Genomic DNA, 19860 nt, shown 5'->3' on the forward strand with positions numbered 1-19860 from the left:
CTTAGACTTAGTTAACACCGTTGTCATTTCTTCGTTAGTCAGTGTAATGTCTTCGACAATAATGCCCGGATGTTGTTCTGGATTAAAGTCGTTGGCGGTGTCGCTTGTGAAGTATTCGTTAAAAGTGTCCGCAATCTCAGCGTTATTATCGAAATACATTCTTTCATTTTCGTTAGTTTTGGCCGAAACTTTTACTGGAACATTTGAAACTTTGGACTTCCAAAAAAACGGATTGTATTCGCGAGAACATGTGGAGTTGTATAGTCCAAGCGACCTTCGCGCTTTTGACTGTGGTGCAGAGCTCTCGAAATCTGTACTTGAGACGACACATGAATGAGACGAATCACTTGGACGACAGGATCTTTCAATCCTCGTTCTATTGGAGTTTTTGATGTAGTGAAGTATCGTGCTGTTCATCCAAGGGAGATGGTTTCGACCTCGGAGTGTTTTTGTTGGCACAAATTTCGATACTGCATCCAAAAACGCATTTTCCACCCCATCCATATAAATGAATATCAGTCCTCGGTATTTCGTACAAATCGCCCCTAAGAGTTGTTCTGAACATACAGGCCTCGATCTCAATTAATACCTATTAGTTGATTACTCGGAGAAAGCTAACTTTCTTTCAAAACCTTGGCTCTTCTCTACATATAAACAATTAAAGCCCGTTTTCCACTAGATGAATTTATTCGCGCGAACAGATAAAAAGTAGGAAACGATTTTACTTTTTTGCGGCCAATTTTTTCGCAAACCAATAACATCACTGGATTTCAGATATCGGTTCGCTTCGCGCGAATAAATTCACCTAGTGAAAAACGGGCTTAAAGCAATGTAATATTAGCCGTAAGTACATGCAGCTCAGACCCTGGGTATTTATAAGGAGACATATTTCTAGTTACCTAAAAAGGATTAATGCGCTGAGTTGCATCCAAGGTTCTCTAGTTACAGCTATGTGCACACGAGCATCGTTTTCGAGAGTTTTCAATACAATTTTTATTTAGTTTATCGCTGTGACGCCCTGTCCACGCGATCTCAGGGAAAATATGCTTAATGTGTTAAATTATCTTCAACTTCTATTGTAAATTGACAGTGTTTGAAATGAAAACGCTCGAAAACGTTACCGTGTGCACATAGTCTGTTAATGGTTGTACCCATGCACTGTTCTATTGTTATAGCTTTTTGTTATCCTCACGTGAAGTTTGTTTACACGGACAAAGAAATCATTCCAGATCACAAAATTGTTAAGCAAAGTTCAGTTAAATTGCAAACACTGTTGGCTGCAGAGTGGTGAGTTTTATACTGTATTGTCCGTTGCACGGTCAAAATGCCCGGTTCTAAACAACAGCTTATTATCGCAATATACGGAAAGCATGTAACGAAATCCAGAAGTCGAGGCAAACGAGAAAACACGAAAGCGAGGCAAATGCCACACAAAAATCTCAAAACGATATAGCATCCAGCCGTGATGTCACGATTAGGAAGGGTTCTCCTTCGTCGAACGCAAATACATCTCTCTCGGAAGTTTACTGCACTTCCGTTGTCACATTTTAGGAAATTGAACATGCGGGCCTCTGTTTGCAGTTGTACAATGGTAAAAACAAGCAAGGTCTCTTCACAAAAAATCTTATTTAGAAATCTTGCCTAAACTGTGCTTTTTCCTGCGTCCATGGTTTCGCGATTGGCGTATTTTGACAATAGTTACTAATTTTTCGGGGGTCAATACATAATTATATAATAACGTAAAGAATTCAAGCAATTTCATTGGTCGAGAGCCATGATCTATAAGAGGACAGACGCACGGAATGACGTCACAGCAATTTTCTTGGGGTTTTTTTGGGTTTTTTTTCAGTTTTATTATATAAAACAAATAGATTACAATGAACCGTTGTCTGTTCAGTTATAGATACACGGTATGACGCCATATGTGATAAGAACAAAAGAGTGACCACTCGCCCCGGCGGCTCGTGGCCACTTTTTTTGTTCTTATCACATATGACGTCATACCGTGTATCTATAACTGAACAGACAACGGTTCATTGTAATCTATTTGTTAAATACATAAACTTATTTGGAGCGTTAGTTTTGTTAATCAGTGTCGTAAACCTGGAGATTGATCTTTCTAACCTCTAAGAATGTATAAGTAAACATAAAAATAAAAAGCTCAAAACAGAAAATAAACTTGTTCCAGAGGCCTAATAGTTGGGGACCAATCATCTTTTGCGCGCCGGTAGTTAAACGTTCCAGGTTTTGAAATGACAACCTTGAATATATATATATATATATATATATATATATATATATATATATATATATATATATATATATATATATATATATATAAATAAACGCTCCAACTTTCTATTCTATGCCTTCTTTTAGCGATGATAAAACGTTTCTTTCCGATCTTGCTGAAACTCAATGGCTTTCACAGATTAGTGAACTACTGGAAACCACATCGTTAGTTATCACCGCCATGAGTGCAGACAAGCTATCTGTTTTGATTAGTTATGAATATGGCTGTGACCGCACTGCACAGGTGAGGAATTTTCATGACTAAGTTCCGAAATCTTGAAATTCCCCATATTTTTACGTTTCTCTTTTAACTGCATGTAGTTAAGGACAGAATTGGCCAATCAGAGTTGCGTATTTCTGAGTTAACTAGGATTTAACTATGCAGAACGTAGTTAAAGAGTTTTATACAACTGGGCCCTGCATTATAAAAATGAGTTGACTAAAATTTGCCTATAAGATCGTGTGTTACCATGCAATTATATTTATTTTGTGATTCTACCCTAGGAAAAGCTATACTATAAAAAATATCATATTAATATCATAAAAAATATCACAAAAAATCACTATTGAGTATTGACGTGCACGTGTCATGACACTTTCCATGTGCATAGTAGGTGTACGTTTGTTTAACTCCCACACACTTTGAAAAATAATCAAATTCATCGTATTATTTCGTATATATCAACCTCTTCCCCAGGGCCTTTTGGGACTTTATATGGGGAGAGGAAAGGGATCGGCCGTTCAAAATACCCATATGCATTTCGTGGGTTTTGAATAAGCATAATTAATCATAAAATTTTCTCTAATATTTTCAAAATGGCGGCGTCACGTACAACGGATAATATTGTCGCATTAAAGCACATTGGAATTGTACTATTTCGGAATAATTACAAACTGTTCCGCTAATTACATATAAATTAGGAAAAATCATTTAACCAATCAGAATTCAGAAGCGGTTGGCCGATCTCATGGTCTTTTACCCCAACCCAGAGTGAAGGTAAAAGGCTTTGAAAGAGGTTGCGTGTATATGATTACGTTTTTGCATTATTTTATCTTCAACAGTTGTCCAGTTTGTCTCAGTTACTTCTTGATCCGCATTACCGCACAATCGATGGCTTTCAGGTAAATTTCAGATGGCCTTTGTACAACGTTTTTGATGCGAATTGGCGGTCGAAATATCGTCATATTTTGGTGTGTATCTCTTTCTGACTCTATCTCACGGACAAAATCTCGGCACAGAATAGAACAGCCAATTAGAACATAAAGCTGACGAACCGCAGCCAGTAACTGATTAAATATACAGCACTGGGTTACACAGTGAAATGACTCTATACTGTTCACTTCCTACTGTGATCTTTGTTTAACCGTATTCGGTTTCAGATTCTGATACAGAAAGAATGGCTATCCTTTGGTCACATGTTTGCGGAACGATGTATATCTCCGAAATCTGATGAGGGACATGGACCTATATTTTTACAATGGCTTGATTGTGTTTGGCAGGTTTGATCGATTATTTTACTTGTACGTTTACGGTTTGATTACGAGTTCGTAACAATTGATTATTTTTTTATTTACTCTCCCAGCTTCTGAATCAATTTCCTTATTCGTTTGAGTTCAATGAGGGACTTCTGCAGGTATTTGAAGGCTTCGTTTATTACAATTCATGAAATTCATGATTTAGGGACTTTAATAAATGAAAAGCAAAATCCATGTGCATTGATGCGAAGAAATTGCTCTATATTGTCACGTTTCTGTTGTACTTTAAGCACATTAAATAAACCTTTGCCAGCTGGTAAATTATGCAAAAGAACTGATAGCTGAACCAATTTGTCTTCAGACATTTGCCAATTGCAATTTTTGTTTGATGTACGCGCTGTTCTCTTTAGTTTTTTCATGTTATATGTAGAAGTGAATGTTTATAGAGACATCTTTAATAACGGTTTGGAAAAGAAACTTTAACAATTGTAACACGCAGTAGTAGAGGGTATCAAGTAGGCATGCTTTTCTTTTCACGGGAAACCTAAACGGTCCAATTGCATATATTTCCGTACAGACTGGTTTTTTGGACTGTTTCAAGAACTCTGCATTTAAGTATATATCGTTATTTACGTCTGCCCAACACGAAGAATGGAGTTTCACCGCTACATTGTTAACGGAATACTCGGTTTGACCATTTTGGCCGCTTAAAGGGAAGCGTCCAAGGAAACCAGTGATTTCAATGTTTTGGTTAACATTTATAAAAACTGAAAAAGAATCGCTAAAACTAACCGAGCTTTGTTCTTTTTTAGACTATTGCAGACCATGTTTATTCCTGTCGATTCGGTACATTTTTGTGTGATTCCGAGCAACAGTTTCAAGAGGAAGAAGTATGTTTAATGTTTGGGGCGCCAATAATTTGGCGGTAATATAGTTAAGTTTAGCGTAACTTAATCATGTAAACCTCGTAGTGTGACCATAATATGCAATTTTTTAACCAAAAATGCTCATCTAGTTAGAACACGTCCTCCTATATTAATAGCTGGTATAAATTTATTACTAATATCAGATGTTTTATGTGCATCCGACCGAATCTTAAAAATTACCAGATCTGATCACACTGGTAAACCTCCCGTAATACAAACAAATGCCTTGTCTACACTGCATTGGCGTTGAGAATTGAGGAATTCCTAAATCACCGGAGCTTTGAATGTTTTGAGCAACCTCATACCTAGGGTAATTTCGCTGTGTTATAAAGGACTATGGACCTGGAAGGGCTATGGACCAGAGGAAAAGACCCTTGGTACGAGGTTGTGTTTTCAGCTGGGCTGATCGCACTTAACCCCACCTTAAAATTTGTGACGTTATTGCATAGTAAGCGCAAAGAATTAAAAGATGCTTATTTCGTAATATATTGTATTTTACACCGTAGCATTTGCTCTACACTGTGCTAAGGAAGATTTAGCAGTAACTACAAGTACAAGAGTATACAAGATTTGTCATTTTCAGTCCAAGCCTACGCTATCTGACAAACTCGTTGGACTAATGGGCTTTCGAGTGCGAAATTTATTAAAAAACTCGTACTCAAAAGCTCCGCGACTACAAGTTTTGCCTGATGACGTAAGCAAACAATGCGCAAAAATGGCGAATCTTTCACAAACGAAGAAAATTAACGTTTCTGTGATCACATTTCAAATTTTGCGTGGGTAATTTTAAGAATATAGCTACCTCACGATTTTGCTGTAAATATTAGAGGTAACTAAAACAGTGATTAACAATTTAAGATTAAGTTGTTTCATACTGATATTTTTTCAAATTCCTTACGACTTGCCCATTAGGATTCTGAATATGATAACAGGAACTAGGAACCAACATTGATACGGGGGAGTTTGGAATTTACATACATAGGCCAGATTTTCAAGATTTAGCTATTAAACAATTGTTGACAACTAGTGCTGTCCGCATCAATTATGTCCGCGGGGTTTTAGTTTAGGCTTTTCTTTGGCCAGTAGGATTGTTTGGCCCGTAATAAGTGTATTACTGGCCTAACTACCCTTCTGGCCAAAAGTGGGTCTCAGCATACCTGATGCGATATATGTACACACCCTAACCAAAAACTCTGGACCGTCTGTAAGTCTCTCCAAGTCAGTGTTATCTGCATGTGGCACAAACACTTTGAATCTAAACACATTAACAAGTTTTAGTGAAAAAAGACTGTCTATAAATTGTCAGCCTGGGAATTGACTTAAGAACTTCTGTTCGACACAACTTGACTTTTCTCCGTAATAGATTGATAACAAAACTCTGTCGTTATGGACCTGGATCAACCTAACTGTCATGGCCGATCCGGAAAAGTTTATCAACAACAACTACATGAAAACCAAAACAGAAAGGTCAGTGCGTGATTATACAGAGGAACTAGGCGGCGTAAAAACCCGGGCGAAAAAAGAGGACTGTGATCATTTACTTTGTTGGCACTAATGAAACGAGAAAATACTCTAGCTACGAATAAGGAATTAACAGCTTGCCGGGTAGATATTGAAGCGACATTTTGCTAAGAGATTCGAAAATTTTCGCTAACCAAAAAATCGTATTCTTCTTTTACTAGGATACTCATACCACGATACCATATTCCTTCGTTAAAAGTTTGGGAATCCTATTATGCCACATCAAAGTTTGAGGTACAACACAATATTATTTATATAGGCCATTTAGCGAAAAAGCATCATACAAAAAACGTTAGACACCTGGTGGACATAAAACACTCACAAAGTCAATGTTATAACAAAGAGGAATTTCAATCAGCAAATTTGTTTACATTTTAGTAACCCAATCAGAATGCATAAATATGAACTAGTTCTTGTGAAAAGGTACATTATTGACCATTTTACATGAAGTAGTAAAAATGTAGGCATTCTGATTTGCTTAGACACTGATTGGCTGAAAAATGTAAACGAATTTGCTTACTTCCTTCTTCGATGTTATGTGAAGCGATTTAATTCATTTCACAAACTATTTAGAATTATAAATTTAAACTAGCTCTCACGCCGTCCTCGCTATACTAAAATAAAAATAGCGGGGTATTCCAAATTTGGCTAAAAACACCTAACTATAGCTTCGTTTTCGTAGAAAAGGTTTAGGGAAAAGTTTAAGTAAACGATGTTGCAAATGTTGGCAGGAAGAAATCTGACTAGCCTGTGGGTTTAAATCGACACTTTTTTATCTTTTAGCGTGTTGTGTTCGTTTCAGCTGCAATAATATGAATAATATTTCTCTACACTAGGCGGGTTTGCAAGAGGCAAAACAAATTGCAAAAGAACAACGAAAACTACAGGAAGATTTATTTGCGGTGAGATGTGTATGCATAAGAATGTCGAAGTTTAAATTTCCAGGGATTTCTCCTATTCCATTAACAAGGAGGAATTTCATTTTGAACTACTATCTGAATTTGTTTACATTTTTCAGGCTAAGCCAGACATGCAATGTCTAAATTTTATACTTCTTGTAAAATGGTTGATAATTTACCTTTTACCGAAAGTAAATCAATTATGATTTTTGGCACTTCACTCGATGTAGGTAAATTCTAGAGGTTGAAAGGGTCTTTATTTCGAGTGGAATTATACACACTTCAAATTCAAGCCAGGAACAATTGATGGAAAAATGAGTCGACTACGCTTTTGCGATGCCGGTGGAATGCTCTTGCCACTGAGTGCCTGAGTGTCTTAATTTCGAGTGGAATTAAATATATAATCGAGTGGAATATATGTATAATCGAGTGCATGAAGTGATGAAAATCCTAATTGATTTACCCTCACCTATTCCCGGCATTACCATCATATACACATTAACCACGCTTGCTCTTGTCAGCTACCTCTAGCTCAGTGGCAAACTGAAAATGTGAACAAATTTGCTGATTCACCTAAAACGAAATTCCTTGTTTTTCAAGGAAAAACCAATCAGAATGCCTTAATGTTTTAAAACTTCATGTAAAATGGTAAATAATGTACCTTTTTCCTGGAAGCAGTCAATATTCATGCATTCTGATTGGGTTACTAAAAGCGTAAACAAACTTACTGGTTGGCAGGGGCGTAACGCGACTTTCTTAATTGGGTTGTACAACCCCAAGTTTTACCGATGAACACGTGTCACTTGAAGCGTGTCTAAAGAAAGCATATGGCTAAGCAATGAAAACCGACTGTTTTTACAATATGTAACGCGATAGGAATTTGTGGCTTAAATGCCTCAAATTATACGCGTTTTAGAAGTATACATATTTATTGATTCGACATTACATGCAAACTTTGAGAATCTGTTTTAACGATTTCGTCAACAGACGAGTGAGACGACTTGCCAAATTATCGCGAGAAACTAAGCAAGTTGAGCAAAGTTGTACTTTTTACCATCACTTGTGTGCTATTACCTACCGACGTCGCGTTTATCCGACCACCTTGCCAAAACTGGGGGTGTAGCGCACCCCTCACACGCCTCCAGGGTTTTCTGCCCTAATTTGCGTGTAAAGACCAACACGTGTAGACTCTTATCGTATTTCTCAAATTTTTAAAATAGAAATACATTTATTCCAGAATATGCTTGACAAACACCAGGACTTATTACGCAAGAGGTCCAACATCCCGGATGATGGTCAGAATTCGGAATCCTCAATCGAATATGATATATCATGCATCATAACAAGTGAATCAAAAGAGGAACTTTTTACGGACGTGGCAGAAAGGTTCGAAATCAAAACAGGCTCCCTTAAGGCGAAAAACGTTCGTAACAATAACAGTATGCGGTCAACGGAAAGCAAATCGCTCGACAACTTACTACAGAATCGTCGTCAAGAGACAGATAGTAAAATAAAACGTCGTTTTGGTTCGAGCAAATTCTATGTGAACAAACCAACCCGGAAAAAATTTTTTGATACAGGTATGTGATAAACGGTATACTTAGATATTATATACGTATATTGGGCTGTATTGGGTCAGATGATACCAACACACTTCTGTAGAGCTATAGCAATTATTATAAGTTAAACATCGTTTACCAGTGAAAGAGGTCAAGTGTTTTTCTAACTAGAAAACTATTTTGAGAATCGGAAATCGCTACTACACGGCCAAAAATTGATCAGGTTGTCGCATCAGGAGTGAACAATGTTGTGCTGCACCCTGGGAACAGTATTGTTAACAATGTTGTTGAAGCTTGTTGAATCATCAATGTTGATGCAATGTTGTTGCAACAAGTTGCAACAACGTTGATGATTCAACAAGCTTCAACAACATTGTTAACAATACTGTTCACAGGGTGCAGCACAACATTGTTCACTCCTGTTTTTAACAACTTGCATCAACATGATGATTTTTACGTGTGTAGGCCAATGTTGTCCATATTTTAGGGCCTTAAAAACAACTATATACTGTATATAGTATTAAATATTATTGAAATAGATATTGGCAATCGAAATAGTCATTTATTTAATTTACCGAACAGCAAAATCATCATTTTTATGTTCTAATCATCATTTTTATATTCTAATTCTCAATCAATCTTTTTATACCTAACAGCTCTGGCAGAATTTCGCGAAGACAAAACCGATGAGACTGACTCGGGAAAAAAATCTCGAATGTTCAATGGTTTATGCGATTATCTTGATCACAAAGGTCAGATTTTATGTTTAATGCCGTATACAAAACAGACATATTCGCTATTTTCACTAAATCCCATGATGCTGTGCGCGCGCATTCCTTGGGGTACTAAATCGCGCCAAAATCAAAACAAAATGTCGCCATTTTGATTATTCACCTCAAGGAATGCACGCGCACAGCATCATGGGATTTAGTAAAAATAGTGAATATAAAAATTAATGTTTATGTGTCGTAACATACTTTCAACTCCCTATATTTATCCCCTATAAATATATACAAGGTAATATCTTACTTAAAGTCGAACCAATTTGAAGACGAATTTTGTTTAATATTTTAAAATGTTATTTTTATAATATTGTATTTCTATATCTAATGTCAATTATGTGCTTTGCGCGTGTTTACCTGAATTTTAGAATAATTAAGAGTAATTAAGTGCAACGAAAATAGTTTTTTAAAGTAGCCTAAATAGATTTTTAAATAAGTGATTATTTAAAACACTAAATTTTGTAAACCCAACAACTTGGTTCTTTCGGTTGTGAATTGTAAACATTTGACTACGATTAATAGAACCTATTCCAATTACATGCAATTACAAGTACTACTGAGTTAAAATGAATGAAAATCAAATTTTAAATTAACGTTGAATTTTTTTTCAGAGTGTATTTTGATCCACATTGAAAACTATCCTTCTAATGGGAATTATTTTATGTTTTTAAATAACTGCAAACATTTTACTATAAACTTTCTCTTCAAACATTATTAATTGATACTCTCGCGTAAATACTGCAATACCGTAAATACCTATGGCTATATTATCAAAGTAAGTCGTGGTAGAAGTTTAAATTAGCCAATTATATCTTACGTCTCTCTATGACATCCGCAATTGATATATGATGATTAAGATGGCAATTTTATTCATCAACCCGTTTTAGGAATTGACTGGCGAAGTGAGAAAGATATCGAAATTACCCCAATAGTTTGCTGTGGTTTCTTAACCAAAAGAGGATGTAAGTTATTTAAATCATCAGCAAAACGTTACATGCATGAATCCTTTCATTGATCCATTCCATCAAGTACTTGTTGGGTCAGGTCTCATTTGTCGTATCTATTTGTATTCCAAGTGTTGTGAATCCGTATACTTCGTAGGAAGAGTGGGGTTATTCAAATGTACTGTTCTTAAGATGCATGTACTGGAGGTTTAATGTTTTGTAAAGGTTTAATATCTGATTCAAATTCTTCAGCGAAGTGCTCAGTCTATTGTGAATAATTATTTTGAAGAAATTCCTGGTTTCCGCTTTACCACACTTATTTTAAGAATTGGCAATCTTAGGGGCTGTTCACATGAGAACGGTTATCGAGATTTAACGAAGCGTAAAATGGACTTTGTGGTATTGAAATGAGTATTAAATAACATGACATGGGCCTTCATCAGTGCAATATTGGTCCCCGGGTTAACGGACCGAAAGCTTTGCAGTATTAAATACTTTAATACGTGGTGTACCTACAAGCTTCACCATGCAAACTTACAAGAATGTGATATAGGTTTTATTGCAATTATCTTTTGGCATACAGGGCATTTAGCCCGGTTACTTAGATTTAACAAAGCGTAAATTGGACTTTAAAGTATTGAAATAAGTCTTTTTGAAACAAAACAATCACTGAATCACATATTAATTTACTTAAAACCTATATCGTCTGGTTGACTGAATGTTAAATCGTAAACCATCGCCGCAGTTTCCGATTTTTAATTTACCACAGAAAATGGCAGGGCCTTTTTTAACATATATACTGGGGGGCCAAGGCCCCCCCACCCTCCATGTTGCCCCCCCCCCCAGTTCACTATTTTGGCCCCCCAGTGAAAATCCCCTTTTTGAAAGATATTAACAAAAAATGAAGAATATTGAATAATAATTTAGCTCTGCGACAGTGTATTACTATTAGCACTCTTGTATTCTGTAACCCAACCTTTGTCGAATGTAACTCGACGAATGTTATTTGTCGAGACAGTCGAGCACAAAAACGGCTTAAATAGACAAATAGATTCATCAATGATCAATCATTTTTCTGTTGTAATGTACAATATTTCAAATGCATCTTTACCTTTACAAATATACATGGATATTTGAGTGTACAGAGATTATCCAGTTTAAAGAAAATACTCTTCAGACTGGAAAATACACTAAACTGTCAAATATACACTCCATTACTCCCTGTTGATATTGACACACATGTTGTACCTTTGATATTACTTTTGGTAAGACGTAAGTTAACTTTATATTTTTTGTGCGTTTTCCATATTTTTATCTGAGATACAAATACAGTTTTTAGAATAAATTTGAAGGCTAAGAATATAGGAAACGGCGTTTCTTGACTATACTGATTTCAAAAATCTCCCGGGTGCCCCCTAGCTTTCGGCCATGATCGACATTCCTGCTTCTTTCCGCTAGTGGGGAAGCCCTTTTTTGCCAATGGCCCACCCACTCGAAATTTCTTAAAAAAGGCCCTGGAAAATGGATATTGGTATGTCAGACATCATTAATCAATGATAATGTTCGTCACTGAATACGTATATATTTTTGGTGCAGTTAGCGTAGGAAGTCACGATAATAGATTTTTTTCATAATGACGTCAAACGCGGAAAGACTGATCTTACACGAAATTTAATTGGCTCGATAGTTTTATGGAGCCAATCAAATTTCGTGTAACATCCGACTTTTCGCGTTTGACGTCATTATAAGAAAGGTCTATTAGAGGGAGCACATTTCTTAATATCATGTCAACTGACTTTAAAGACAATCGATTTAAAAAGAAATTGATCATGCGGAACATGAATATGTTTCCCCTACCCCCCACAATTATCGTGCCTCTATAACTGTGTTTCTCTTCAATAAACCTTTGTGTTTCTCTTCGTTTAGTTGTTCGAAAGAACTGGCTGCCTCGGTGGTTTAAATTAGATCTACGAAAAAATTGCTTAGCCTATTTTGAAAAACGTGAGGTACGTAGCATACCCAGACTCCCAGTTTAGTTAAAGACTTGGACACATAGTCATGTGTTAAAATCGTAAAAAACAAGTGAAAAATGTAGCGTTTTTCTTGTTGCATTCTTCTCTTCGGGGTCCCGTCGCTATTCAATGACTCCTCTGACTCCTCCATTCATAATTAGAAGTATTCTGACTTTACTAGAATATATAGATGCTGTTCACATAACTGTTTTATATTTGTTTCCGCTAAAATTCTTTTAATTCTATGATTTGAATATATATATATATATATATATATATATATATATATATTAATATATAAATCTTCTTCAGATTATCTAAATTATTCACATATGTCTAGCTTTATATACAGGGTGTCCCAAGACCCAAATCCCAAAAAAAAAACGCAACACTTAAATATGCAAGAATATTAATATTGTTCGGGTTTGCACCATAGTTCAGCTAAAATGACTTTTAGCATTGTAAATGAAGGATTAAGAGCCATTTTCAATTCCCAGAGGTGCTTATCTACAGGGTGTCCCAAAAAAACCGAAAACTATTGAAATCACTCATTGTTAAAATTTGAATGCCGTGTTCACGAATTTCAACCCGTGGGGATTTCATGCAACTTATAAAATGCTAAATGCTTTGTGTTGCTAGAGAAAGGGGACATAGCGAAGGTCATGGTCCTTGAGATGCACATTTGAATAATGTTATCCATATTTGTAAATTGTAAATATTGTTTTAAATATCATTTTTGCGAACAAGCAAATTTGACTGCATCATATGTATGCATAAAAATCCTTATGGCAACCCCGATTTATACACTTGTGGGCCAACAGAGTGCTTAGGCATTCAAACTCTAACAATGGCATTGTTATGGGTGATTTCAATAGTTTTCGTTTTTTTTGGGACACCCTGTACAGGGTGTCCCAAAAAAAACGAAAACTATTGAAATCACCCATAACAATGCAATTGTTAGAGTTTGAATGCCTAAGCACTCTGTTGGGACCCACAGGTGTATAAATGTTTACCATACTCATTTTTACGCATGATTTTACGTAAAATTTGCTTATTCACAAAAATGATATTTATTAATCAACCATATTTACAATTTTCAAAAATGGATAACATTTAGATGTGCATCTTAAGAACCATGACCTTCGACATATCCCCTTTCTCTAGCAACACAAAGCATTTAGCATTTTATAAGTTGCATTAAATCCCCACGGGCTGAAATTCGTTAACACGGCATTCAAATTTTAACAATGAGTGATTTCAATAGTTTTCGTTTTTTTTGGGACACCCTGTATTGCGCTTTAGAGCTGTATTAATGTTCTGCACATTTAAGTGGTTGCTTTTTTTTGGGACACCCTGTACAGGGTGTATAACTTAATATTCATGAATATCTTCTTTGTTCCACAACACAAAAGACGCTTGACCCCTGGAATGAGAGAAAGCTTGTAATCATATTCTAGCGGCACAATCGTCGGTAAACAAAGTCGGGTGCGTAAACCAACGAGCTGAATTGAAAGTATTTAACGAATAAAATTTTATTTACAATTTATTTTACAAGGTCGAAAGTTAGCATTTAAGTTATCATGCACGACAATAAAAACTCGTTGTTCGGTTATTAGCTGCACCATTATTAGTTTAGCTGATTTGACTATTAGCAGTTGAACTGTACGATTTTAAAATCCCAGGGGCATAAAATCTATTGAGCTTATGAACAATATGAATTTTAGAGTATTAAGTGGTTGCGTTTTTTTTGAGACACCCTGTATATTCAAGTTTCGCGCTGCTCTTTAAGACTCGTATACGTTGAGAGCGTCTGATTGGTTGTCTTGAAGTTGATCTGATATGAGTGGTAGTGGAGGGATGCGTTGTCATGGTTGACTGCATCTCGTTGTCAGGGATGGTCGCTGTGGAATGATTAGATTGTTGTGTATCAGATGCGGGTGGATTTAAGTTATTATTAGTTATATTAATGTGATTATTAATAGAGTCCTTACTTTTGTCTTAAGTTGCAGATAGACTGCAGGAATGTCGATATGTCTGTTAACAGTATTGTCGTCTGTACTAAACCAAGCTTCTTTGAATTCACGTGCGTGTTTTGTTTGTGCTCGTCCCAGTAGTTCAGTTTTTGTCCAGGCGAAGGTGTGTAAGTTGTCGTATATGTGTACTGCGGCTAGGGATTTAAGGTCGTGTCGTTTTATATAGCGTTCTTGTGTTCAGTTATTCGGGTTTCGATTTTCTTCGAGGTTTGACCTATGAATTAAAGTTAAATTATATCTGTCGAAAGAAAAATTAGAAACGTGTCGTGAATCAGGTTTATTTTCAATCAAATGAAGATCTGAGAGACCAAGAGCTACCCCTGCAAAGGAAGATGGAAAGACCTTTGACCCCAACCATATTATAGGATTTGATACAATTGTTCTAATATTTTGTATAACTTTTTTTCGGTTCAAAATAGCCTTCACTTTTTCTGGCATAGAGTTTTGAACCAGTTTTGCTAGCACTACCAGTTCAATTCTATTCACACATTAATTAAGGACAGTCCACTGGTTTTCCTTATACTTTCTTTCCACCTTCCCTTGCAGGGGTAGCTCTTGGTCTCCCAGATCTTCATTAATTTGATTCAACCTGATTCACGAAACGTTTCTAATTTTTCCTTCGACTCATATAATTTAACTTTAATTTTCCGCAGATACATCCCTTCATTGTTGATTTCTGGCCCCTCTTTCCTCCGCTAACCAGTTTTGCCATCTTTGGTCCACAAAAAGAATAATCCGAATTACTTGTACAACTTAAATACCATGAGAATTAACAGGAAAACATATGGGAGGCATTCCTATCATATAAAGTGGGCAAGTTCAGATCAAAATATCCAATTTCCAACTTAGAAGACATCATTTATTTTAAATTAAGAAAAATTATCTACTGGACTCAGACCTTTGACCCCCACTGTAATGATTAATAATCCTGTTACTTACAGCAATAGAGGTGAAACATGTAAGTCGGCAATGCGATTGTAAAAATTTTGACGTAGTTCTGGCCTGTATAAGAACCATAAGGACCTCGATAAAAACGGTCAAAAAATTAATTAATTTCACATAATCTTGTGTACAATTTTTATATTTCAACTTGTACTGTGAGATCCAATCATAAATCACACGTTTCAACATCTAGTCAACAATATTGGTAATTGGTAATGTACTCTCGGTGCAATGTTTTTTCAGAACGAATTTTATGCTGTTGTCATCGATTTCTTCACCTCTTAATTTCTAAGAGGCTGTTTAATTGTATATATAGCCAATACTATAATTTATTTAATTACCTATGAAAACCGAATGCCAAAGTTGCGATCATTGTATCTTTAGGACCAAATACCGAAAGGTGTGATTGAATGTGGTAAGATCCTTCAGGTGTATTCCGCTGACAAGCCGGGAAAAGCAGACCAACATAAATTTTACGCCGTCACTGATGAACGAACTTTTGCGTTTAAAGCAAGCAGCGAGTCGTTAATGAAGATTTGGATGGCAACACTAAGTTTAAAGTCGAATAGTTTATGTATTAGGTGAATTTGTGTATGCAGTCATTGCCGTATTCAGCCGGATGATTTAGCCTTTAAATACTGTGACATTCATTGATAGCGGGATCTTCAGACTAGATACCGCCACTGCATACAATAAATATATTTTGTACATAATCAAATAGATAGTTCTGTTAACACAACAAAACGCCTTGAAGGCGGTTTTGCAATGGGGAGCACCATAGCCGGGTAGGAAAGCGCCGAAAAATAGTTTTTAATGACTGTAAATGAAAGATATTTTTACCATAACAATTGATTTTAACTTAATTTTAATAAATAATGTATCTTGCACGTTAAAACCGGGTGCACACCCTAAAATTTTAGTTAATCAATTTTGATTACAAGTTCATACCTTGCTAAGAGTTGGGCCATTCTATTCGCATAGAGGGATGAGAACTCTTCTCCCAAAGTAAGTGAACTTTTCTTTAGATTGTTGACAGGCCTTCTGAAGAGAAAGTCGCAAAAAAATGTATGGCTTATTCTTATAACCTAACTTTGTTGCAGTTGCAGACGATAAATTGGTTCCTAAAATCGTAGTGTGTGTACCTGTGGGTGTAAGAGTAATAGCAATTAAAACTGTTTTGTCTCATTTGTGCGAAGTTTGAAGGGTTTTCTTACTAAGCAAACGCCCTTGGATACTGTGGAATAAGGCTACATTCATACGGGCCGGACGAAACCTCTTGTGCCGGAACACGTAGAACCACCGTTCAAAATCTCTTACATTCTTACCTAAACCGGACGAATTCGAGGACGGTCCCGTATAAACGTATCCTAGAATTCGTTTGGATAATAGTCATCACGAATAGCGCGTTCGTGATATAAGGGAAAAGGCAAGGCGCTTAAAAAGCACCTGGGAAAAGGTGTATACGGGACTTCATAATTTAGAAATAGATCATTCCGCACGCGGCGCGCGGGTTTTGCGTTGAAAGATTTGATTGGCTAATTTGCAGCGCGGGAAAAAGTTCGGTCAAGCAAAACATTGAAAGTTGAAGCAATATATTTTACAAGCCTAAAGGCCATGTTACACGGTACAATTTTTTTCCAACTTGCAATGCAATTCTACTTCTAAGAGATGTACTGATTAGTGAAGAGTCTTGCAGAAGATAAGTGCATGAAGTGTAATATACACAAAAGTTGTTATGAAAGTTTCGTAGTTGCCAAACTTACATCTCTCAAAAGTAGAATTGCATAGACAATATGAATGTGTATAATCTGAGAATCTTTCTGTTTGAGAAACTTTCGAACTACCAAAAGGCAGATTTTGTTGTGTGTGCAAAGGCAGCCCTAAAAATAAAGCCTTCAGCCAATGTTGATTTCCACAAAGATAGGCTTGACCTGAGCAATCAATTGCAAACTTAATAATGGCAAAATACTACCTGGTCCTTTCAGTTTACAAGCGGCAGAAATGTCTGGACGCCTTAAATATCATTTCCCTCCTCTTGGCACCGAAGATATATTCAACTTTTTGATATTTAAATCAAATTTCTTCCTACAAAGCGTTTGAGGACCACAAACTATTTCAAGTATAATGGGAATGAATGAGGACTATCATCATTACTGGCAGTAACAAGATATATTACCAGTGCTAAAATGCAACCTTTTTAGGTATGTCTAGCCAAGAACTCCTACTAACTTTAACTTAACCCATTAATTCTTTCCCTTTTTTATTGCTTACTCTGATAATAAATATATAATAATATAATGTCTAGAGTCTGAATGTTGTTTGTATATACATAACTGTATGTCCTGTGTCCCAAGTGCAGCAGTCACCATTGCACTCTGGTGATAGCTGGGAGGGCACATTGTTTTACACATGTTGTGTGTGTATATATATATATATATATATATATATATATATATATATATATATATATATATATATATATATATAATATATATATATATATAATATATGATATATAATATATAATATATATATATATATATAATATATATATATATATATATATATATATATATATATATATATAAATCAGTATGAAGATAACAAGTATCGAGTTCGAAATCATGTAGGTATAGAGTGCTCAATAAAGTTTTAATGGAATAAACCAGTTTGTCATTCTTGTTATATATATATATATATATATATATATATATATATATATATATATATATATATATATATATATATATAATATATCTATGATATATATATAATTCTAGACATTGATTTTCCGCAAATCTTCATTATGAATTTCAATTGCTGAAACCTGCAAGGGCCAAGCCCCACCTAAAATACCAGCTTGAATTGCTACACCAGTTGCAACAGCTAATTCAGGGTCAATGGAAATGTTTGGTTCTTTACCATTGAAATATTCCTTTATTATGTGCCTAACTCTTGGTATCCTTGTTGATCCTCCCACCAAAACTATTTCATCAATATCACTCTGTTTCAAGTCAGTTACTTCAAGAACCTTTTTTACTGGGTCTATAACTTTCTGAAAAAGATCCTCATTCAGTTTTTCAAATGTCGAACGTGTTATGTTCAATTTGAAAACAGCCAAAATTTTCGCTCTATTTAAAGAGGGCAAAGGCAAGTTGACTGTAACATGAAAATCAGTTGTTAAATTCAATTTTACAGACTCAACCATTTGGTGCAGCCTCTGAATTTCTTCCAAGTTGTCAAGTTTTTTGCCAAATGTATTCTGAATGGTTTGCAAAAAGTATTGTAAAAGTCTGGTGTTAAAATCTTGTCCACCCAACCGATTATTACCAGCCATTGCCATGGTAACAAACATACCTCCTTGAACATTTAAAAGTGATACATCAAGGGTGCCACCACCAAGGTCAACAACTATGACATTGTTGATGTGGCTGTGTTCATGTAAGCCATAAGCTAATGCAGCAGCAGTAGGCTCATTTATTATTCTCAAAACTTCAATACCAGCTAACTGAGCAGCTTTCTTGGTCGCCATCCTTTGATTTTTGTCAAATTCAGCCGGCACTGACATAACGGCTTTTGTTATGGTTCTTGATATATTTCTCTCAGCATCATTTACAAGTTCTTTAATAATATAGGATCCAACTTCTTCAGGTGTAACTTTCTTGTCTTCAATTTCAAAAAATGCACTCCCATTCTCGTTTTTACCGAGCCTAAATTGATATAATCCGGCTACTTTGTCTAATTCCTTGTCACTAATGTTTCGACCTATGAATCTCTTGGCGTCGTAGACAGTCGATTTTGGGTAGGTCTCTGCCATTGCAAGGGCGTCATGTCCAATTTTCACGCCTTTTTCCGTAAAGCTAACAACGCTGGGCATAGTTTTTTTGCCATGCTGATCTTTAAATATATAAACATTACCAGTTATAGCTTCGTATGCAGCAATACAAGAGTATGTTGTCCCCAAATCTATACCTACGATTTTTGGTTTTGGCGGTGGTAGTCGGCTTTGAGCGATATATCCAGCGACAATTAGGCCCAGAATTGCTAAAGCAAGTAAACCAAAACTAGAACTCATCTCTCATTAAAAAAAAACACGTAAATCACTATAATATACTTGTTATTATTTGTTATTTATCTGTCCCTCACTGGTCCCTCGTAACTTCCTTGTATTTTCTTTCCGGAAGTACACGTACGTGCGCACTGGTTATGCGCGCGAAAATGGAACAGAGGAACCGGGGATCAAAGTGGGGATCAGGGGAACCGTTGGGGAACCGGAGAATCCCAATTGGGAGTTTCAACTAAACTTTACTAAAAAAGTTTTCCTTAATGTACTTTTCACTACGGCTAGAAGCGTGTAACTAAATTAATAATTAAAAAAGTAATTTTTAGTAAAGTAATTTTTAATAAGTTTTACAAAAAAGTATACAAAATTGCCAACTTCGCATGACTATATTTTCCTAAAATGCCTGGTAGC

The 19860-nt window shown here is 35.7% G+C and overlaps 2 protein-coding genes across 3 annotated transcripts in view; one reads left to right on the forward strand and one right to left on the reverse strand.

Annotated features, from left to right (window-relative positions):
• Window positions 1-16546, forward strand: part of LOC114537477 (myotubularin-related protein 13-like) — a 29634-nt gene extending 13088 nt beyond the window's left edge. The window contains exons 14-27 of one of the 2 annotated variants that reach the window (XM_028558509.1): window positions 1176-1287; window positions 2380-2536; window positions 3355-3414; window positions 3673-3792; window positions 3876-3926; window positions 4581-4658; window positions 6058-6161; window positions 6377-6449; window positions 7052-7117; window positions 8352-8694; window positions 9330-9425; window positions 10343-10417; window positions 12326-12405; window positions 15771-16546. In XM_028558509.1, coding sequence (XP_028414310.1) covers window positions 1176-1287; window positions 2380-2536; window positions 3355-3414; window positions 3673-3792; window positions 3876-3926; window positions 4581-4658; window positions 6058-6161; window positions 6377-6449; window positions 7052-7117; window positions 8352-8694; window positions 9330-9425; window positions 10343-10417; window positions 12326-12405; window positions 15771-15971 — 1616 coding nt within the window. In that variant the 3' untranslated portion in view covers window positions 15972-16546. The remainder of the gene's footprint in view (window positions 1-1175; window positions 1288-2379; window positions 2537-3354; window positions 3415-3672; window positions 3793-3875; window positions 3927-4580; window positions 4659-6057; window positions 6162-6376; window positions 6450-7051; window positions 7118-8351; window positions 8695-9329; window positions 9426-10342; window positions 10418-12325; window positions 12406-15770) is intronic. The other variant, XM_028558510.1, reaches the window with a different exon arrangement.
• A 1616-nt stretch (window positions 16547-18162) lies between these two features.
• Window positions 18163-19546, reverse strand: LOC114537492 (heat shock 70 kDa protein 13-like). The gene has a single exon (XM_028558532.1). It carries the CDS (start codon window positions 19459-19461, stop codon window positions 18163-18165), a length of 1299 nt encoding a protein of 432 aa, XP_028414333.1. The 5' UTR covers window positions 19462-19546.
• Between the last annotated feature and the right edge of the window lie 314 nt (window positions 19547-19860).

The sequence above is a fragment of the Dendronephthya gigantea genome, unplaced genomic scaffold, assembly GCF_004324835.1.
Source record: "Dendronephthya gigantea isolate DGI-Jeju-01 unplaced genomic scaffold, DenGig_1.0 000158F, whole genome shotgun sequence".
Lineage (NCBI taxonomy): Eukaryota > Metazoa > Cnidaria > Anthozoa > Malacalcyonacea > Nephtheidae > Dendronephthya > Dendronephthya gigantea.